A 23,564-nucleotide genomic window follows, 5' to 3' on the forward strand; every position below is an offset into this window, starting at 1 on the left:
CCAGAAATATACCTCCTGCTCTTTTTTCCCCTCCCTCAACTGTTCTTTGCATAATTCTTTCACACTTAAAAAATGTAAAATGGCCTTTTCCAGACTGTACAAAATAAATATTTCCTGCTTCTAGAGGAGAAACTCCACAGTATTGCATGTATGGCAATTAAATGTACTGCTGAATATGAGAGGGTATTTAATGATTTAATTTAGAAAACTGAGGCCCTTGAAATATTTTTATAATGTTTTATGTAATTCCAAGTGTGTAACTATGTAAAAGAAGTTTAAAATATCAAAAATGCCAGAAACCCATGGGTGTCATGCTACTGAAATACGACCACAAACACTGAAGAACAAACCAGATTGTTCTAAAAAAAAAAAAAAAAAAAAAAAGAAGGAAAAAAAAAAACCTAGTCTGTGAAACCTGAAGTTCTTTTCACCGTGACTTCAAAGCGCGGCGGAGACCCCTTAAAACATCCTTCTCCTCAGCTCTGTCCACCACTGTCGATAGCACACAGCATTTAGTAAGTTTAAGTCACTTCCTGACTTGTGTAAGGAATTCTCCCCTTCTGAAATAATTAACTAGAAGCAAGAATTAACACAAATGCATGTTGAGTGAGTGGGCTGAAACCCAGCTCTTCTTTAAAAGTCGGTGGTAGAGGAGTGTTTCTACAGAAGTAAATGTGTTTTGATCAGGGAAGATAAATTAATTGCAATGTGTCTGATAGGTAAATGTTTTTAAACTATTAATAAGAAAAAATTGAGAGAAAAATATGTGAGTACTGCTTTGACTTGGGGTATCCTGCTCTCTGAAATGCCCATACTTGAGACCCACATGTCTGGAAGACCTGGAGATCTCAGAAGTCAAGGTGAAACTGTTTGCCATCTCCAGCTCCAGTGCAGGAGCTGTGGAGGCCCAGAGCAAGACGGTGGGGAGTTGGGGACACTCGGCACAGGGAAGGAGCTAGAAATAGAGAAGCATCTCGGTTTCTGTGCTTGCAGAGGGTATTACAGCCTGCCCCGAGCCTTGACAGCACCTTGCCTACCAACCGAGGGAGACCGAGGAACAGACCAGCTGGAAACTGTGACCCTTTACTCCAGCTCCTTCCGCTGCCAGCACTGCCTTCCTCTCAAGCAGGCTGGAGCCGAGAAGCACACCATTGCCGGTGTGCAGAAAGAAAACCGCTTCCCTAGAGTCTTTGGTGTTGTGTCTGGTGGAAGGCAGCTTAATAGGGTCAGCAATTTGGAAAACAGCTCAGTGGAAGGGAGAGGCTGCTGTCCTCCTCTCGGGGTGGCCTGTTTGAGAAGGCGCCCACAGCACGGCCGGCTGCCCAAAGTGCAAACCCTGCCTGTGCACAGAGGCAAAAGGGAGCGGGGCTGGCAGCCTCTGAAAGTTAAATAGGGAGATTTTTCATTCACAAGAGCTGTTCCAACAACTCCTGATGTTGATAATGATGAATGGTGTGTAATGAAGGGCTGCGCAGCTGAGAGAAACAGTTCTTTGAACATGGCTTTTCCGCTGTAGCACATCAGGACTAACAACCCGACTTCCTTTGATAGCAGGTGATGGGATGGGAAGCAAACTGGAAGGAAAATTATTTTCCCGAGCTTCTCGCAGAAAGCATACAAGGCACCAGGGCTTTTGCTTGTCAGTCATGCAATTTGCGTTAAAAGGTGAGAATCTGAGATAGCACAGCTTATAGTAACGATAACGGTCAAATTTTAGTCCACTAGAAAGATAGACAGGACCGTTTAATGGACCGGTACATTAGTGGTCAGTACAGTTCACAGGAGGGAGCAGTGTTTTGGGGTTTTCTGGCAGGTGAGTAATTACCTTCTTTACCACCTCTTTCACGTTGGAAGGGGTGGTGACCAAGCAACATTGTTCCGTGTGCTGGGCATCACCTGGTATCCCCTGTATAACATAAGGCCTGTTATTTTACTTGCTTTTAATTTAATGGTGGTGTTTCCGAGGTCGTGAACCTCTGCACTTTCTTCACATCTTTTCTTTCGTTGCAGCATAACAAATAGAAAATAAAAATATTCTAGAGATAGCATTGCTGATCTCTACATTTCTCCTAATATTCTGAAAAGCACTACATTTGTAACTTGAAATTAGTATGCATTACATGATAATGTTAATTTATTTAAACTGCATCTAGTTTTACACAAAGCTCGCTTTTTGCTTGTTTATATAGGTATGAATATATAGAGATAGATAGGTGGGGGGGGGGTGTATAGGAGAGGTGAGATGTTTCGCTTGGCCGTTTGTTAGCTTCTGACTGGAGATGAAGGACCAGCACTTGAGATCTTAAGAACTTTTCCCTCCCTCTCTGCACGTTTGTGCCCCTACAGTTACTGGTACTGCCCCCTCTCTGTTTCAAAATTCAGTGACAAAAGAAAGTTAACACTAAATGTCATTTTATAAATTGCAGTAATGATCACACAGCTGTGCTTTCCTAGTTGTATAATGCACGTCAGGATCAGTTTAGGAGCTCAGCCTCATTTCCTGCCCAGATGTAATTCTGGTGACCATTATTACAGTAGGAAGGCTCTTCTCGTTCGTTATGGCCATAGTCTGACAGAGGCCTGTGCGGCGTACCGGACGCCAGCATAGAAGGATGTTGCAGCTCTGGGTTAGCTGCATGTAAGCTTTGGCCAGCGCAGGACGCACGCGTGGGTGCGTATGGACGGGGCGGCTGCAGACAGCGTGAGCAGCTTATGCGCAAGTGCCCCTGTGTGCATAAAAAATAATAATAATAAATAAGTTAGGTGTGCCTGCCTTTCTTGAGAAATGTTGTCTTTATTTATGAGCATGTGAAATTCTGAGGAGGAGCTCTTACACTTAAATGAACCTGCAAGCAGCCCATAGAAAAGCAAGTGCCTGCAGCGCTAATAATGAGAACTGACAAGGCGATCCTGCTGTGTTTATTTATGACCTTCTGCCTTTGTTAGCTCTTGTGAGAAATTCCTCTCTAACCATAACAGTATTGCTGGAGCTTGGCACTGCAATGAGGAATCCTACGGCGCCCCGAGGCCGCTCACTGGCACGGGTACAGCTCGCAACAGATTGGCATGGTTGTTGAAATTTTCATATGTTTTCCCTTTATTTATTTCTTTACTTAATTCATAAGGCTGTTTGTTCCTTTGATATATTTGTTTTTTCTGACAAGCACCCTTCAGAAGTATTTTGGGACTTTGTGAAGATCCCAACCTACTAATTTGCTTTTTCCCCCCTTTTTTGGTGGTCTGTCTAATGAAAATCTCAAAGGATGAAATGAGCTTTGGTTTGATAGTTCCATCAGGTAGACCTTCTTACAAGTTGTGAGATAGGTAGGATTTTTTTTAAAGACAGTCAGCAGTGTATAAATGCTGACCCTATTTGTTGTCCGCAGCATAGAAGACAAGGGGACTGGGACAAGTGCTCAGGCAACACTGCAGCAAAGCAGCAACGACCTTAGAAGCCACGCAGCAAAACTTTCATCAGGTTAAGAACCGTATTCTTCTTGAGCTGTAGCTCTTACAAACCATGCCTTGACGCAGATGGCTGTTTTCCCATCTTTCTACCACATGCATTCCCCAGAAGGCCTCTCGGCCCTGCTCCCTAAGCTGGGTTATGTAGCTCAGACAGATCTGGAGGATGAAGAATCAGCAATAGGTAGGGCTGCATCTGAAGGTCTGGCAGGGCTGAAATCTCTCTTTGCTTCGTCTTGCAAGGACCAGGATGCAGCCATTGACAAGTGCTGCAGTTCTTCAAGCTGCTGCGTGTGATGTGGGGTTTCCAGAGGGTAACAGGAGCAGCAGGAGAGGAGGGGAAAGGGTCACTGCCTTACAAGGTCCTGGCAGACCCTCTTTCGAAGAAGCTTCCAGCTGCACCCCTTTTTTCCACCTCTCTCACGTTACCTGACATGTTTTTTCACACCATGTACGAAGGCAAAATTCAGTGCAACTAGAATTGAGATCAGTGAGAAAAAAAGTTCTTTTTTATTCTGTTTACAAATATTTCATACAAGGGGTTTCCAAATGCACTGTTTCTGTGGGCCATGGTACTGCAGTGGTGCTTCCTGGAGGGAGCCACAGGAGGGACAAAGCCTGACAGTTGGCACCTCAGGTGAAGGGCTGGCTAACACACCGTCATACAAGAGAAAAATTTTGGAGGAACAACCTACTGAAAGCTTCATCTAAAAGATCGCAGGACTCCCTGTCTTCTCAATGATAAGAAAAAGCTGCAACTTTGAAGCATGCGTAGGCACTCAAAAACTCAGGAAAAGCTGGCTTTCGCAATTCACCATGGAACTCTTTCTATGATATATTAATTAAAGAACAGTAGTAACTGGTATATTGCTTTTTCTGTAGGTTGCATAGTCTACATGGTCTAACATTTCTGTAGTGACTCTTCCATATTTCTCCTCACTTGCTGGATTTCAAGAGTGCACCTAAAATTACAAACCTGTTGGATAAAGATTAGGTTATTGCACTCAGTGATCAGGACAACCATGTCATTAGCCTCGAGATACCTCTTCCCACCCCAAAAGCAAAGTTTTTAAGCCATGGCTGGGACAGCATGCTTAGCAGTAGTCAGGGGAGGGTATTGGCCTTTCAGAATTTTTTCTTAAAGCTTAATTGAAGCACTACAAGTTATCCTTCCTACTAGGGTAATCAAGACATTATTTCAAAAGAAATCTGAGGCTGAGACACTTTTCTAAGATTTCAAAAGCCTTTTGAAATTTATATAGAGGTTTCTGAAACATGAGTTCTACATAAGTCTGTTACAGCCGTATCATCTCAAAATATCGCGTTCCCTTGCCACTCAATTATTTTGCACAATAGCATGCCCAGCCAGCACTGAATTACTGCAAGAAAATGTGAATTCCAGAACTTAGGGTGATGAGGGAGTCTGGTCCTAGCTGGCATGTGCAAGAAACAATCTGAAAGTTTATTTTCTGCTTTATTACTGTCTTGGATTTCACTTCCCAACCTTTTCCCAGGTTACTGGAAAATGAAGGGATGGGAGGGGTTGAGTGAACAGCTCTCAAAGCATAATTGTTTGGTTTTGCTGCTGTGGCCCATAAACCTCAGAAAGGAGTAAGCAGTTTGCGTGCATATCAGGGGGTGTGGAGCAAAGCAGAGTCAGAGCAATCCCAGCCCCGTTCATTTGTGCTTTACTGGTTGTTGAACTGTACGCTGCTGGGGTCACGTTGGGTTCAGAAAAAGTAAAGAGAAGCAAAGAGGGAGGAGGATGAGAGATTCTTGCGTGGTGCAGAGAGAATGATTCTGGAGTAGCAAATTAATCTGAATTTACTGCAGTGACCATTACAACAGTCATTTCTGCCTGATACCATAATATAACACTGCTATCAAGGACATGGGCCTGTTGGACCGCGTCCAGAGGAGGGCCACAAAGATGATCCGAGGGCTGGAGCACCTCTCTTATGAAGACAGTCTGAGAGAGTTGGGGTTGTTCAGCCTGGAGAAGAGAAGGCTCCGGGGAGACCTTATTGCATCCTTCCAGTACCTAAAGGGGGCCTACAGGAGAGCTGGGGAAGGACTTTTTACAAGTGCATGTAGTAGTTAGGAGGAGGGGTAATGGCTTCAAACTGGAAGAGTGTAGATTTAGATTAGATATTAGGAAGAAATTCTTCACTGTGAGGGTGGTGAGGCACTGGAAGAGGCTGGCCAGGGAAGCTGTGGAGGCCCCATCCCTGGAGGTGTTTGAGGCCAGGTTGGATGGGGCTTTGAGTAACCTGGTCTAGTGGGAGGTGTCCCTGTCTATGTCAAGGGGGTTGGAACTAGATGATCTTTGAGGTCCCTTCCAACTCTAACCATTCTATGATTCTATGACATCGAGTTTGTTCCAGTTTCGTAAAATGAGAATTAATGAATTAATTAATCTTTTTCTCTGAGGCAAGTCACCTTATTCAGTTCCTTAAAAATGAAGCCTTTCTAACATTTATCACTCTTTTTGGTGTATGCATTTTTTCTGCTCCTTTCAGCTTCTGATTCAAGAGGAAGAGATGGAAGGTTATTGGAGCACCTGTGTTTTTGAAGTTTAAGATGTGTCTGTGGCTTGTTTACCATCTCATTGAATTGTGGTATTTGGTTACAGGGTGTTGTGGGAGAGAGAAGAAAGAGACACAGTATGATGCATGAGCAGGCCCTAAGCTAATGAAAACCTATGTTTTGTAGATCCTTATTCCCACGGTTACCTGCTGGGACATCCTTTTTATCAAATCATAACTCTACAAAGGGTAGTAATATGCCCCCCAAAAAGGCCAGTGCTGTAGATCAAGAGCTTTTTAAACCTTGGGCATACAGGTGTATAGGTTCATCAGTTGTTTAAGCCCTTTACGGTGGTCCACACATAAGTGGCCTTGGGCTGTCAGAACAGCTCACTTGTTACCAACTTGCCTAATTTAGTGTGGGGTAAAAAGATCTGCTTTCAGTGATCGGTGGGCAATTGATTGTTGGACCAACGCTTTTTGTGTTCTCTCAACTGCAGTCTCCAGATCAGATAGTATTGTAGGTCCAGACTTTTTAACAGCATGGCTAATGCCTTCTGAATGCAACGTGGGATAGTGTGAGAAGCACATGTAGAAAGATGTTAATTTATAATTGGAAAATAGGTATGTTGTGACTCAGGGTATGTCCGTAGTCATAAACAGTAAGGTACATTAAGCCCTGTGAGGTTGTGTGGTTGTGTTTAAAGAGCTGCTTCTACGTGAGCTACCCTGCATAGACTTATTGAGAGTCTTTGCACTGCAATCACGTGTGGGTGCACTGCAGGATAGACTTGGTATGAATTTTACCACATTTCACGTTATGGTATTCTGAAGTGGTGTTTGCTCCTTTTTGCTTGAGCCACACCTGCAAAATCTGAGGTTTTTGAATATGTAGTCTCAAGATAGATGGTCCGTGTCTGCCTGCATGTGCTGGAAGTTTCCAGTAGTATGGTAGCCAGAGTAAATGGAATAAAGGGAGTAAGCAGTCATTTCTAATGTGTATTGCTGCTGCTCCTGCTAAAATTTTAGGTCTTTTTCAGATCTACTGACCCATGTGTTCTTTTGGTAATGTCTTGTTCTTCTTTTTCATAAGCTTTTGCTCAAATCCACGTTTGTCTTTCTTGTGATTTGATACTCCTTGCTTGCTTGGTCTGATTTCTTTCTATATCAGCTGTGAAAGCAGAACAAGTAGGTAATGGGAAGGGGAATAGCAGGCATGTGGTGTTTTCTTTGTGGCTTTGTGATGCTGGATTCGGCATGGCCAGAAGTATGGCTAGGAAAGCAGGCTGGGCTAGCGAGCAGGGCAGTTGCCCAGTGGCTGTTCAAATTCTAAGCTTGCTGCAGAGAAGGAGGATGGTGATCCCAAAATAACAAGCTCCAGAGAGCTTGAAAGGTTCTGGATCAGTGCATGTTTTCCTTCAGTCATCTTTCTCTCTGTTTTATCCTGCCAGTTTAGTCTTTCTTCTCCCTGGGGAGGTAGCTGGAGGCTACGTGCTAGAAAATGGTTGTAATCCAAAGAGACACAAAGAAAGAAGTTATGTCTCACCTCGTGCTTCTTTATATGAAAAAAAACCTTAAGGTTAGCAGAAGGGAATTCACGTTTGGAGGTGATTAAGATTGGCACTGAGGAAGCTATGGATGGGAAGTAGTATGAGTACGACTGAATTTTACGAGGTTGCTGTTACACAAATGCAACTTTTCTTTCTTCTTCATAGGGGCATTTTGTTGTGGTTTTCATTGATTTGGTTGTTTTAAATGTTGATGATTTATTGATGATAAATAGCTGATGCTGTAGCTACAAGAGTTGTTGGCTGAGAATTTTTATTTGCTACAATACTAAAGAAACAAATGGCTCCTAAGGGTTTGTGGCTTTTTGGTGTTAAATTTCATTTCCAGAAATTCTACGTGCTAAGCATTCTGCTTCAGAGATAAACAGTGAAGTTCATATCTTGAGAGATGCTGTGTTATTGTTTTTCTGTTCTGGAGATTTACTGTTTATTTTCGATATAAAAAAGTATTGTTGTCAGACAAGCTGTGTGTCTTACCTGTTTACAGTCCTTGTTAGACTTTGTCAATTTGCTTTGATAGCACATGGGTCATTAGTATTTATTGTTTCATACAAGGGAGTTGATGTTTGTAAACTAGCGACTTTTTTTTATGCCATTAGGAGATTTCTTGATGCAACTGGAGACCTCAGGAGCCTCCTTCCCATTGACTGTCAGGGAGCTGCAGACCCCATAATGAGTGGCACTCAGCACAGGCAGGGAGGTGTGTGGTTGTCTGGGCTTCCGTCTGGTGCCTCGAAGCTACGGTGTCACTTTTGAATTTCTAATTGCCCTAAGTTGTTTTTGCTGTAAAGCTCTTGTCTGGACAAGCAAATAAGATCCCATCGTGGATCACTGTAGGCACAGAAGTGTGACTATATCCATCATAGCAACTCTTCTCAGTCCTGTGTCTGACAGGTACGGGCATATCATGTTCTGTTCTTGGACACCTGTATCCACAGGTCAACAATTTTTATTTTTAGTTAAGGTTGTCGTACAAACACAGATCCTTTGCTTGTTAAACAAATGTAGTAAGAAATTAGTCTTTCTTTAAATGAACTCGGAATCGAATGCTACAGTGAGATGCCACATTCAGCGGAACAAAATCATATTCCTTGTTAGGATGGCAGCCCTGCCTGGGCAGCCCGGAAGGCCGGTTGCATCTCATGACCCTCGGAGGTTGTGCTGTCACGGTGGTGTTCACTGTTGATGAAGGTGCAAGCCTGCGGGCACGTGTGCGAGGAGGTGTGCCTTCAGACACAGCCTCTCCTGCGCAGCCTGCCTGGTCCTAACAGCTCAGGTCCTTAATCCGAGGTCTGAGCCAGTGACACTCTGCACCAACTCATCATGTACACTTTGGTGTTCATATTGCAAGACCAGGAGTTAACAAAAAGAAGCAGAAGCGGGGGAGGAGGGGGGAGGTATGACTATTTGTTTGGTTCTGACTTTGCAGCAAGTCCACTTAAGATCCATTACATTTGGTGGATGAAACATTCCCATTAACTGAGTGTTTGGAGAAAAACCCAAGTCAGTTAAAGTCAGCAGCAAAATTCATATCAGCTGTAGTGAACCTGCTGAAAAAAACAAAAAAGCAAACATTTCTTTGCTTTTTCCCCACTCTTGGGAAGTATTTATTTATTAGGACTAACACTTTTCTTAGAAACAGTGTTTTCTGTGCACTTTTAATCAGGGGGATTTTTTAAGACTTGGAATGAATTTCATATCCAAATTACCAGCAAGAACTGTCCAAAATAGTCATTTGCTTAGCGATTAGGTAGTAAGCTGTGACTTGAATCTGTTTTTCCAGGTTGGCTTTTTGTAGATAATTTCTTGAAGACTGATGTAATTCCAGGTTCCTGTGGGTTGAAAAGATGGCAGGCAGAGCACTGGCACTGCGTTGTTTGCTTACGCTTTTTCTCGGTTGCTTGAGTGGGTATAGGGCTTCTGGGGAAAAGCTTTTGCATCATCGGGGACTTCCCTGTGTAACTTCTCAGAGAAAGTATTTGATACTGATCGAAGTCCTTGCAACACAGTTCAGTAGCTGAGTTATTTTGGGAAGCATGTGATGGCTGCAGAATGAAGGGAATGTGTTTCCCCAGCAAGTGGTGCCTTGTCACTAAATATAGTGCAAGAAGCTAGTGTTTTTGTCATATACTTAGAATTTCCTTCAGCTAGAGTATTGTATGAATAGTTTATCACTTAGAGGTTAAAGTTAAAAATTTGGTTAAAAACACTAGAACATCTAGTAAGTGGAATAAAGTAAGACTGATAAGTACCATGACTAACTAAAAAGGACCTCTACCCAACTATTGTCCGTTTGGGTTTGTCCTGCAATCAAGTTTTTAGTATGAAACAAATCCTCTCCTTACAATAGTGTGTTCTGAGGTAGACAGGTTGTGCCTGTCGATAAAAATCGAGCTTTTTCCTCAAGGAGGTGTTTGAAGTGGAAGTGATCTTGTCTGCTTTACTTCTCCAAACCTTGAATTAGTAAGATTCACAAAATGAACCTTGTTTTCTGTCCCCAAATTCATTTCACTAAGGGGTGTCAAAGGTGCTTTGGCAAAAATGTAATGGCAGCCTTGCTGCCTCCTGTCAAACAAGAATTTTTTAAGGATGTGTATTAGGTATGTTTGGTGTGCTTAGTTGAGGGTTGCAACTTAGCTAGTGTGGAAGGAGGATGCCCGTGTAGGGGATAAGAGTCTTTGAAAATGAAAGGATTTTCCTTGTGGTTCCCATCGTTGCTGTGCCTGTGTGTTTTTCCGGTTGCACAGGCGATGGGAGGCTGTTAGCTCACTCGCTGCCTCCACAATGTGACCAGCAGGGCCTTTGGAAGACTTCTTGAAACGTGCTATTATAGGCTGCTTTGTGATGAAAAGAGGTCTTACAAATATCTTGAAATTTAAACAGAGCTATTGTGGGTTTTCCCTTTGTGTGCGTATGTGTGTTTGTCAGCCAAATCATTTGTTCAAAGTTAATCTCAATTACAGAGCATATTGTTCATAATCCCCCATGGCTCCAAAACAATAGCAGAGTGTATGTCTGCTTGAATATATATTTACATACTTACATGTAAAATATGTTTGCCTGTATATATAATTTTACTTCTAAAGCAGTGATTCACGTTAAGGAGATGGATATTGCATGCAGGATCCTGTCTTTTGAGCAGCACCATCCTCCATCCTAATACTGCAAGAAAGCCTGAATGGAGTCAGCAGGGCTTTGATCCTGCAGCCAGTCGGTTGCTGCAGGTCCCTACGCGTAGCACTGGGATTCACGCTAGCAAAACGGATGGTAGGGGTAGAGTCTGGGGTTTTCAGCTTTTTGGAGACCGGGAGGTTGTGTGTCTTTAATTGTAATATCTACAGAATACCTCTGCTTTTCTTGTGCTCTCTCAGCATAAAGGAACTGATGGGCAATAGTTGGGAAGTTTAAATAAATCCCAGGTTGTATATGCTCCGTACAATCCCTGCAAGAGACCCCCAAACTACAGTAACCTGTCAGTGAACTTAGTTAGCAAGGTGCTCCACACTTTCCCTTTTTACTGATTTCAGAGAAAGGTGCTCATCATTTTTCACCTGTAGGCATTTAGCAAGAGATCCCCTTAGTAAAATCTTGGTTTATGTCTGCTGAGATGCTCTTGAGCAAAACCAGCAACTGCATAACATGTTTGCAGTATAAATTTTTGCTGTGTGGTGAATGCTCTAATCCTGTCACACTCTGTGTGTAACATTGTGGTGGTATTACCGAGTTACAGTAGTCTTTTTTTTGCTGTTTATTGGATCTAGGTGTATTCCTTGAGTAAGTTAATGTTATTATATTATACATGGGTGTTTGTATTATTTTTTTCTTGTGCTCTCTTTGTAAGTAGCTTCGGGTTTCCTGACTCTGTATAAGCAGCTTGCTTCCTTCTACCCCTTGCTGGCCACATTGCAATTGTAAATTGGTGGGCTGTTTCTAGAGTAGCTCTCCTGTCAGTCTGATAAGATCATACCACCAGGAAAGCATAACATTATAATCCCAAGCACAATGTGATCCTGTTCATTTTAGCTCTCGTACTTGTCAGAGGGACAAGAATAAAGGTTTTGCATGGGTGGAAGGTGAGGCTAGAAGTGAAGATAGTAGGAGATAAAACACTTGGCTAAAAGAGATAAATCCTGCACAGGGACATTTCAGTTTGCAATCAAGGTATTATCTAGAAATGAACTTTGAAAGCTGGCTGGAATGTCTTGAGTAATACAGGATGTAAAGCTAACATAGAGAATACAAAACTGTAATATGGATTAGTGCCATGGGGAAAAAAATATTTTGTCCTTCATTTTTTCTTAGATTTGGTGCCACATTTGAAAGTATAGTCACAAGAATACCATAGACAAGAGTAAAAAGACTAAAAGAAACGGATCTACAAGAAACAAGAGATTTGTGGTAATTCTAGGCTTGCTACATTTTACTGGGAGAGATGAGTGCTTTCCAGAAAAAGCTTCTGAAAAGAGGGAAAATTTAAGGCATGCGTTAAGGTATGGGGACTTCAGACCCTTAAAAAAATCCCAGCAATTACCTAACCTGCCAACTTTCCAACAAGATAAATGGAAGCAGTGTAGCTTGAAGGTGCCTTGGTTTGAATGAGATGCAGTAAGTAAGGTCTCTCTGTTCTTTACAGGCATCATAGATCTGATAGTACTTATAAAAGAAGAATAGAGTTGGTGCCCTGCTGACTAAATTGTCCTCCAGAGGAGTATTAGTTACAGAGCTTCTTTGTTAACTAGGCTGTATGCCTAAACCACTGTGAATTTCTCTTATTAGTAGGCTTTTTAATAGCTTTACATATGGATATGCTAAGTAAATGCAAGTATATCCATGTAATTTACGTATATAACGTGTACGTGTACAGTATTTTATATATAACTCAATGTTTGTGATGTGGAAATTGCATATGACTTCATTACTGTTCTGTTAAACCGAGGTAAAAGCAAGCATTAAAATACTGATAATAGGAGAACAGTAAGTCGACTTCTGCTCTTTCTGTCCGGGTGCTTCACATAAGGTCTTTCTTCTCCTTCTCTTTAATTTCCCAATTAGCTTTTGTGGATAACAGAGGTGTTTCTAAAGCCTTTGTATGCTGGAAGTTTCCCAGTTGCTCACCTACTCAGGCTTTCTACCTTAGAAGACTAGGTAAGGCCACAAAGTGTATGCTAACAAAAAATACAAAGTAATGATCTGCAAACCACCCTGCGTGGAACAGCTGATATTTCTCATTTTAGTCCACTGTAACACAAGGTATAAAGGTTGCGTAGCACAGCCCTGGCATCTAGATAGGCAACAGCCTTTTGTGCTATCCTGAGAGCAACCTCATTATCAGCTTTCGTGATGGGTCTGATGAATGAATGCTACCATAGCATCCTCGGCAGATGAGTGGATTGTGAAGTTCCTCAGCCCGGGGAGGAAATCCCAGTGCTTATGCCGGGCGCGCGTGGGGAGCGCGAGGCTCAGCGGGTGTGCTGAGCCCACCCGGCTGCTCCCTCTGCGTGTGCAGGGGAGGATAGTGTGGCTTCGATCTTTAAATAGACCGGCATCAGGCAAGCTTTCCTCTTCCTTTTCCGGTTTTGTGAAGGAGTTGCATCAGGTGGGTGAGGAAATCCCTGGAAGGCAGGCACTTGAGGAAATGCCTGGGACTCGTCAGTCACTCCAACCCCGCAGGAGGCTGGAGAAGTCAGATGCGACCTGATGGGAAAAGCAAACTTCATTCCTGTCCCCAAGTTCTTCCCCATGTGCAGGCTCGGCAAGCTGGGGAGATGCTGTGGGGAGCGGTCAGGTTTTGCCTTGGTCTCTGAACAATAGATAATTTCATCATGGACAGTGCTAACTGCTTCATGGCTTTTTGCTATTTTGGCATGTTTGTTTTTCAGGTACTTCATGGCTTGCTGAAACAAATGAAAGCTTTAATCCACACACCCTTTTAAACTCTCTGTTATTCTAAACGTAAAACCCTGTGTTTTCTATATCTTCCATCAGTTGGGTGTCTATCTGTTTTTTTATGCAGAATTTGTATTCCTTTAGAATAGACTCTATTCTGCTACATTCGGTTTTCAGGGGTTTATTATATGCTTTTCAGCAGCATTTGTTTTATCAGCACTTCCTGCAGCATTTGTTACACATCACGACAGCAGCGATTTGATTCCATTTAGAAGAAAAACATATTATGTATGGAAAAGCAGTAATTGCTTACCTGTTTGCCAAATACATTCTACTGTGAAAAATCTCTAGCATTGCTCTATACAGTATCAAACGGTGCTATTTCTTGTTTATATTTTGTACAGTTAATAGTTTCGAAAAAGAAACAATTAAAATGGTTTATTGCCTATTTCACAATTAAATTTCCATTTGTAGGGATTTGGGAGTCGTCTTGCATGAATGCAGAGTCCGCACATAGACTGAGGTTTCAAACTTAATTTCTGCTTTTCATATGCTTAATGAAATACACGTACAATTTTGTGCTCATCAGTAAAAGCAAAATTAACGTGTGGTGAGAGTTGGGCTTGAAGTATTTGTGGAAATTCATTGGAAATAAGGTCTGCAAGGTGTCCTGCAGAGAGCTAAGTCGGGTGGGTTGTATTTACTACCTTTATGCACAAGGAGGAATAACGTGTAGCATTCTAGGTGCCTTCTAATGAATATTATTGGTGTTAAAAGTGTTAATGCTGCTCTTCCTATGCCTTGGAAGACTGACGGCATCTGTCTGTTAGGGAAGGCTGGCTGTGAGCCTCCCTTGTAACGGAGGTAGTCAGTATCAGACAGAACTCTTACTCTAAATACACCACTTTGCATTTCATCCAAGTTCTGTAACTTCTCAAACTTAACTTTATTTTTTGTTATGAGAATTAGGCAGCAGTAAGGCTTTGTATCCTGAGCTCTTTGCTCAGGCAGAGCCCAGTTCTTTTTGTGCTACTCAGACAATGGGTCCTGTTGTCTATGGTGCAACCACTTGCATGAGCCGGACAAGTGAAGTCAGTATCAGGCAGAGTTACACACTGTCATCTCAGTTACTGGAAGCCTCAGTTTTATATGTGAGGTAGCTCTCTGCCTCTTGTTTGCACCTTAATTTGCTAATAGAAATAGTAACGTGCTCCTTAACTTGTGCCTTGCCAGTAGTCAGGGAAGCACAGCTATCTTCGTGCTTTTCAGTTTGTATGAGATTTTTCTGTGATGCTTAGGAATTAACATTTTTCCTGACAGTTAAGGAGCATACACTTGCTTTGTCACAGCATTCTTGGTTTTTCATATCTGATTTTACAATGATATAAAAAAACAAATTACTGCCACAGATCCAAAGACCAGTATTACTCCCATGTTACAGCTTTAGTGAATATGCCCAGGAATTTGTAGTTAGAATTCAGGTGTGCTGTGACCTGTGGATGAAATTCCTCGTTGAAAATGCAGCAGTTACGGACGAACTGGAGCAACTGTTTAGCAGTGTATTTGAATGCAATTGAAGAGAAGCTGTGAGTGGTACACTAGTATTTGATGGAAACACCACCTGGTCTAGTGGGAGATGTCCAAGCCCGTGGCAGGGGGGTTGGAACTCTAGATGATCTTTAAGGTCCTTGCCAATGTAAACCATTCTATGATTCTATGAAATAGAGAAGCATCCTTCCTTGCTCCTAGGTGGCCAGTGGGTCCTGTGCTGCTGCTGAGGGCAGGACCTCTTCTTGTGTCTCTTCCGCAAGGTGAAGGAGCTGCATGTGAGTGTTAGAAGGGCTGCGTATTTTAGACCCTTCTTCTCTCGTTTTGGTGATGGTTTAAAGAGTGAAGTGTATAAGCTGTGATTGTAATGGTAGCAAACTCCAAAATGAAATACTGCATGAAAGTGAAACTGATGTATCATTTTCATTAGTTTTAGTATGCTCAGGCAGAATTTGTGGGATTAATTTTGAAAGCTTAATCCAGATGGAAAAAGTTAAATTCAATGTTGAGTGAATCTGGTTCCAATTCATTTGCTGCCCTCGCTTGTTCTTTTTCTCAAAAGAATTAGAGATTAAGCAGAGAATTGTACATACTATCCTCGTTTTCTGCCATCATTTAACTACATGAACCAACGTTAAAGACAACCTCTCAGTTATCTGCTGCAATAAGTAAACAAATGGACCTCATCGCCATGCCAGCTCTCGAGTCTCTGTGGCCTGAGTATTAGTTCATATGAATACTTATGTTCTTTTTTCCTTTTTCCTCAGGATTTATCTGGATCTATTGACGACTTGCCGACTGGAACTGAAGCAACCCTGAGCTCAGCTGTTAGTGCGTCAGGCTCTACGAGCAGCCAAGGGGAGCAGAGCAACCCTGCACAGTCTCCGTTCTCCCCTCATGCTTCTCCACATCTCTCTGGCATCCCTGGGGGCCCATCGCCTTCCCCTGTAGGCTCTCCCGTTGGAAGCAACCAGTCGAGATCTGGTCCCATTTCTCCAGCAAGTATTCCAGGTAAGTTTGTTCCAACAAACAAAATTAAACTGATAGACAGGTTTACTAAATAAACAAATACTCCTGTATTCCAAATTCATTTATTTTCTGAGAATCCTGCATTTTCAGGGCCTTTTTCTGAAAAAAATGCATACTTAGGGCTAAATTCCATCTAAACTCCAACTGCCAAGCCCTTGGAGTGCTCAAAATTCTGAACTTGACTCCACATACTTGTTTGATAAATGTCTTTATGTCATTGACCTATGCAAATACTTGGTTGTAATTTTTGTATTTGGTTTGCGTGTCATCTGTATGTCATATATTTCTTTCTGTTATTTACAGGGTCCCTTTTTTGTTTTTACTGTGTATTTTTGTTGGTTTTGGCTCTTGGACTTGTATGGGGGTTTCAGACCCATAGGATGAAGCAGAGATTTTCCAACCCTGTATTGTGATAATGTAGTTTTGGACATGAGTACAGAATATTGCAAAGGTCAACAAGTTACTAGGAATCCAGCCCTACCAGTAATAATTGAAATGCCAGGGGCATGCTTGCCACTTTCTCTCTTGGGCCCCACTGAGTATGACACATAGAGGTTCATGTACATTCAGAAATTTGTGGAAATGTTAAGATACCCAGAAGAAAAAAAGGCGTGCATTAATTCCAGTTCTTACCTTGTCCCCACCCATCTGGCACATTGCTTGTAGATGGTCAGGCAGCAGTGCATATTTGGTATTTCAGATGAGTTTATTCTCTTTCTGATGCTCAAGTTTTTGATTGTTTTCTGACATTTGGAATACTAGGGGAATTCCTAAGAGTAGGAGAGTGCTGACATTACCTCAGGGATAACACCAGTTGCTGACAAAACCACAAAAAACTCAACATGGAGCTCAGTTAAAAGAAACAAAATGCTGGGAGTCCTGGTGGACAACAGGTTGGCCATGAGCCAGCAATGTGCCCTGGTGGCCAAGAAGGCGAATGGCATCCTGGGGTGCATCAAGAAAAGTGTGGCCAGTAGGTTGAGGGAGGTCATCCTCCCCCTCTACTCTGCCCTGGTGAGGCCCCATCTGGAGTACTGCGTCCAGTTCTGGGCTCCCCAGTTCAAGAAGGACAGGAATCTGCTGGAGAGGGTCCAGCAAAGGGCTACAAAGATGATTAGGGGATTACAACATCTCTCATATGAGGAAAGACTGAGGGACTTGGGTCTCTTTAGTCTAGAGAAAAGAAGATTGAGGGGGGATCTTATTAATGCTTACAAATACTTAAAGGGAGGGTGCCAGGGGGATGGGAACAGTCTTTTTTCAGTGGTGCCCAGTGATAGGACAAGAGGTAATGGGCGCAGACTTGAACATAGGATGTTCCATCTAAACATGAGGAGGAACTTCTTTACTTTGAGGGTGGCAGAGCACTGGAACAGGCTGCCCAGAGAGGTTGTGGAGTCTCCCACTCTGGAGACATTCAAAACCCGCCTGGACGCCATCCTGTGCAACCTGCTGTAGGTGACCCTGCTCTGGCAGGGGGGTTGGACTAGGTGATCTCCAGAGGTCTCTTCCAACCCTGACCATTCTGTGATTCTGTGATCCTTTTTCATTAGATGTGCTGTACACTAAATGTGGGTTAAAATTCAGTGAGCAGCGTGTGTTTCGGTATTCAATACAAAGGTATCTGTGTGAAATGTAGGTACCTGTTTGCATACAGGGATTAAACTAGATAAGCAAAGGGGAGTAAGCTCAGTGCCCGCAGGAATGTTGTGCACTAAACGTGGCTTGAGCGTGCTGAGCCCTGATGCTGCGTGTGCACCCTGCAGTCATTTCTTCCCTCTCCGGCCACTCCGACCGGCAGCATGTGCTCAGGTGGGGCAGGAATAGTGGGGGCAGTAGCAGGATCAGAGTATTTGCAGCGTATTTCCCAGTACGTGGCACAGAAGCCTGTCCCTGTTGTTGAACAAAGCCAGATATTCCACTTAGCTGGAGAGGTAACTTTTTCCCACAGTCAGATTCAGGCAAGTAAATGGATTGGCATTTTAGTAGCCTCATTGCTGAACAGGGAAAGAATGTTGTGACGTTGAAAATAGCTTTATTGTAGCCATGGTAGATAAGGATGGGAACAATACAGTGTGCAGGGGAAAGTAATAACTTTTACGAAACCAACTGATCCCTGTGGGGTAAAAATAGAAGGGGTGTGGGCCCAAAGGTCAGGGTCAGAGTCACTTCATCACTTCAGCTGAGCCCAAAAGCTCATTTTTGTGACTGGTCTAATGAAAAGTATTGCCTCCTCGTACAAACTGTGCCACCATTTTGCATGGTGGTTTTCTGGTCTGCTGCGGTAACACAAAAGCAACTCCTCCTCAGGAAGGATTTTTATGAATGGCGCTAAATCAAAATCACCCGCCGCTGTTTCCCCGGCATGGGCGAGCCCCTGGTCTCTACAGCTCTTCTGCTAAAGGTGAACTCCCAGGCGTGAGCTAATGCAACGGTCTCCGGAGGGGAGCCGGGCAGCTGTGGTAGCATTGCTGCTGCTGCCACCACCACTGCGTTTCTCAAGCTAGAAAATGACACGAGCAAGCTTTTTTTCATCAGCCATATTAACGAGACCCTATGAAAAAGTAGCAGAGCTTGTTTGCATTTCTGTGGTTGTTAGCAGCATTCAGGTTGTGGCCGTTTTTAAACATCAATTGTGTAGTACAGCGTCTCGCCTTTAATAATTTTGTTCGCTGCTATTTTCCTCTCCGTTCTCACCCTACCCTTGTTTGTTCTGACCTCATTCCTCTCCTATTACCTCCTGCGATGTTGTGCCACAGCTTCTCCGTGTGACATAGATTGGCTCTTTCAATCATTCTCTCTCCAGCAAGTCATTGTAAAATGAGCAGCTGTTGTGTTGCTGATAGCTATGGCTAGGGAAAGCCAAAATGTTGCAGGGGGTTCGTGGTGGGAAGGCCGTCAAAATAAAGGTGTTGCTTTCCCAGGGTTTACTGGAAGAGAAGCATCCTTTTCCCAATGCCTCCTTCCTTGCAACAAAATTGAAGACTAATTTAACATCAAAAGGGCGGACAAACAAACGGCCCCCTGTTAAACCTCCCAAATGGCTGATTCTCTTCCACTGCCTGTTTAAGCTGTCTCCCCACCCCACAGCAAGCCTGCTGCCCCGCGTTGCTTTCTGCCGCACGCCGCGAATTTCACGGGAATGGACTGGCACAGGCAGCACTGACATTGGCACGTCCCTAGCTCAGTGGGCATTTCCTTCCTGTGCTCTCTTGAAATACTGGACGGATATTTTGTGTGGTAAGTGGCACACACATATACAGCCTTTGTTTCCATTCGCATTACCAGAATAGACCAGGGAGATTAACCCCTAAGAGCAGAAAAAGCAACTTTGATGGGGTTTGTTCAGAAACATAGTTTTCTCTCAAAGTGGAAACACTTCTCGTTCAGACATATATTCATTACAGGACTGAAACCCTCCTCTTTCGTGATTTTTAGGGATTCAAAATCGCATTCTGATTTCCTATCAAGTAGATCATTATTCTGCTTTGCCAGAAATCCTTATCTCTTTATTTTGTAGCTGTGTTCATAATTAGGGTACGTGTTCTTCCAAAGAATGAGATGTGATGCCCTGCACTGCTTTGGGTCTTGAACTGTGCCTGATTCAACCCTAAACCATTAGTGGGAAGCTGACACAGCACATCATCAAAATGCACTGCTGTTGCCAGAAGATTTAGTGGCTGTTAATTTCACTTTTCTCTCTTTTTTTTTCCCCTTTCCCTCCTGCTCCAACCATTCCAGTTTACTAACAAAGCAAAAATGTAAATAAGCTAAAATCCCCTTTCTCCCCCCCGCATCCCCAATTTTGATCTCACTGGCCAAAGGCTTTTGTCAGCTATTTCTCCCTTGCGGTGTAAGCAGCAAACATTTTTAATACTAAGAGTTCTGTGGAAGATTGCTGATAGGCCAGGAATCCCTTAACCCATGATGGACAAGCAGAAGTTGTACAAGTTAATAGATTCTATTGTTTTTAAACCTGTGCAGCCATTTTTATCTGTATAGAAGAGAAGGGTACGCTATACTAATAATGAATGGCAAATGCTGTCTTCAGAAATCTGTAAAAGTATTTTTTTCACAGTATTTTGACTTGAGCTTTTAGTACATGTTACATTTACTCTGAACAAACAAGCTTATTTTCACTCTGGTAAGCATCAACTGCGTTGTTGCTTTTATTACAATTGTATTGATGTCTTCTTTCACCAAGAAGCTTGGATATAACTGGAGTTACAATTTTCAGGAAGAAATCCATGTGTGGATACTCTCACTTAGGAATGTTATTGCCAGTCATTTTAATTTATGCTAACCACTGGTCAGCACCCTCCTCTGATTAAAAAGACCCCAGATTTTTAAATAATTTAATTTTAATAACGAGTCAATGGATGTGTTTCATTCAGTGATCAACCCTACTCTCTGCAAACTTGGAGATCTTCCCCTGCTGTATTGATCAGCTAGCTAGCTTGAAATCCAGGACCCATCAGAACTACAGGATTACAGCTAGCGCTCCAGGCAAAAAAGGAGCAAGAGGGGAATGGGATGCCCAGAGAGAGCTGTAACAGGAAATCTTGCCTTGGTGTGCATGTTAGTCAATGTGTGGATAGACTAGAGTGACTAAAATGCTGAGAGAAGGAGAAAAATAGCAATAGTCTATCATAGTCCAAAATGACATTTTAATGCAAAAATCTGAATAGGAGTGGTGCTTTCTTTCATGTCTTATAAAAGGAGAAGCCTAAGAGTTTAACTGTTTCCAGAAGTGGCTGCAGTACGACAAGCCAATCAGACAGATTTTACTTTAAACAAGAATTTGGAGAAATCTTTTGCTTGGGATTGAGCTATTCTACGTGCTTACTCCATTGACCACCACTACTGATATGTTGTACAGCATGGACTCTTTTCAAACATTATTTGAGGGAGAGAAGACTACCATATGAAAATGAATTTGTAATGCTATATTTTTTGTTGAAGTTTTACAGATACCCTAAAATAATTGCAAAACAAGAAGGATTATATCCTTGCAAAATGGATATGATCCCCCTGTCTAGAAAGATTATTTTAACACATCTATCAATATTTCCCCCTTGGCTTCTCCGGAGGCAAAAATCTTGCAACAGCTTGTTGCAAGGAAGATGCATGCTGTTCATTGGCATCCGGACCAGAAAAAAACAAAACACAAAATGCCATTGACGTAGCTATGTTCTTAATCACTGCTAGTGCACAAAACATCTATTCAGCAGTTTTGCAAATCTAGAATGCTTACAGATGAAATATATGAATGTTTCACATAGCAGTAGTTCAGAAACCTTTCTTTTGAAGGGTTTGAACAACATTTAGGGTTTTTCTGTCTTCTGATAAGAGGAAAAATAAGCAAATTGTAATACGCTCTAGCTTGAGGCATTGCTTCTAGCATATGGAGCATCTAACCTGTGATACCTGTTAGAATTCAGCCCAGGTCACAACTGATGAATAATCTCTTGTCTCAAGGCTTCCTGAAATAACTAAATAGTCTCAATCTAGTTTCTCAAGGAGAGCCCGTGCTACAAAAGGCACTGTCAAAACTGCTATCATTACTTGTAGTCTGGCCAGAGAGATCAGGGACTTGTCCTTCTCTGCAGAGGTGGTCTTCCCAGAACAGGTGCAGGAGATGAAATGAGACAGAGACATGCTGTTCGAGTTCCTCCTGTTAGGTTTTCCTGATGACAGAGGGTTTCACATTCCAGCACCATCAACCTGCTGTTTTTCATCAGCTCTAAGTTAAGCGTCAGATAGAAAAACAATAAATCACCAAAACTAGCATGGCCTGGTTGGTTATTTTTAGGGGTGGTTTTTGGTGTTTAGTTTGAAGTGTTTTCAGTTGCGTAGCATCTGGTTTTATCAATGTTGGGATTTCATGGTCACACAGTTTCAGTGTTTAATTGCGATGTAAACCAGTGATGAACATTTGTGCCCCATGGACTGAACATCCTGCAGGGTCCGGGGAGCTTGGCACTGAGGGTCATCCAGCACCCTACGAATGCTTCGCGTTAAACAGAATTCACAGAATTCACAGAATTCACAGAATGGTTAGGGTTGGAAGGGACCTTTGGAGATCATCTAGTCCAACCCCCCTGCCAGAGCAGGGTCACCTACAGCACTTCCCCTAGAAGACCAGATCAGTAGCGCCCACATCCCCGTAGCTGTGCTCTGCCCCATACCTGGTTTGTCCTCTTTGTTGATTGCTGCCAGGCCTGTTTTTGCCATCCCGGCAATTGCCGAACAGGCAGCATGGTGGGGCAGCCGCTGCTGTGCATGCCGCGGCGGCATGCGTAGGGCACGCCACTTCTTGTAGCTCTGTGAGTCATTGGTAGCCTCGTGCTGGTACAAATCCACCTAGAGTATGACAGCTGTTGAAATCCAATTAAAATCTTTGCATAATTATGCATGTGCTCTGGTTCACGTAACAAAATTCAAATATACTTAACCACAGCCACCAAGATTTGACAGGTATGTTTGTTATTAGTTTTAGATGTATACTTTTAAGGCCATCATTGGACAATTATTGTTTACATTTAATCATGAATCTGAGCATTTCTTTCTAACTTTTTTGTTCAACCCACTTATGTTTTTGTCAAGAAATTTAATACAGTGTACATTTGTTTTTGAACATTTTTTTTTAATGTATTCTGTAGTTATTATTTGGCTACACAAACATATATTCTCTTTCCTTCTTCATGTTGCCAAATAGATCATTAATTTGTGTATTACCATAAATTAAAAGGTTGTCTTTCACTCCCTCCTCCTTTGCAATACTAAGCAGTGATTGATGAGCGAATGGGAAAAGTCTCTCATGTTTCCATCAGTATGTTTTTGTTGTTGTTGACTAATGGTTGTTATACCTAGATGAAGTAGAGCATAAGCATAGGAGTTGGTTTGGTTTCTGTGATGGGATAGGCTCTTGCAGTTTTCAGTTTTTCTGTGGACCGTGTATCACTGCCATTAGCAATATTTAAAGCGGCCTTCATGCTTTATAGTTAGTGTCAGGTTTGACTAGACGGCTACGTGGCGCGTCCCTCCTTAGAAGGAACCTGAGCAATTGCAAAGATGGCTTGAATTAATTCTCAGCCAGCTAGAAAAGGGCCATTTAGCCTCAAAAAAAGAACATTTCCACTACCTCCAGATAATAATTTTTTTAAAAAATTAATGAAAAGCAAGATATTCTCTCTCTTCCTTAGGGACAGAATTCATGCCGGTTGAACTGCAGCTTGAAAGATTTGAATGGCCCTTTGACAGCATCGCTCTGTAGGTAGATATGGAAGTCAAATTGCAAAGTGGGTTTTTAGAAAGCAAACACAAAAGAACAACTCACTCCAACAGCGAGCTTTTCTGTTTGTTCCCCATCTCCAGATAACAGTGGACTCAAATTATTGTGATGTGTTGATTGATTACAGCCGTTAAGTTTCTTAGTAATCAGTTTCATCACTTATTCTCAATTCACACTTGCACCTTTGATTTTTCTTCCACAACAGGGTGATGTGGGTTGTCGTTGACTAATGAAGAACAGAATTGGTTT

General features: G+C 42.5%; 1 protein-coding gene across 1 annotated transcript in view; it reads left to right on the forward strand.

Annotated features, from left to right (window-relative positions):
- ARID1B (AT rich interactive domain 1B (SWI1-like)) overlaps positions 1 to 23,564 on the forward strand; it is a 302,895-nt gene that overhangs the window by 183,596 nt on the left and 95,735 nt on the right. The window contains exon 5 of the mRNA XM_009887612.1: positions 15,760 to 16,003. Coding sequence (XP_009885914.1) covers positions 15,760 to 16,003 — 244 coding nt within the window. The remainder of the gene's footprint in view (positions 1 to 15,759; positions 16,004 to 23,564) is intronic.

The sequence above is a fragment of the Charadrius vociferus genome, unplaced genomic scaffold (genome assembly GCF_000708025.1).
Source record: "Charadrius vociferus isolate BGI_N301 unplaced genomic scaffold, ASM70802v2 scaffold176, whole genome shotgun sequence".
Classification (NCBI taxonomy): domain Eukaryota; kingdom Metazoa; phylum Chordata; class Aves; order Charadriiformes; family Charadriidae; genus Charadrius; species Charadrius vociferus.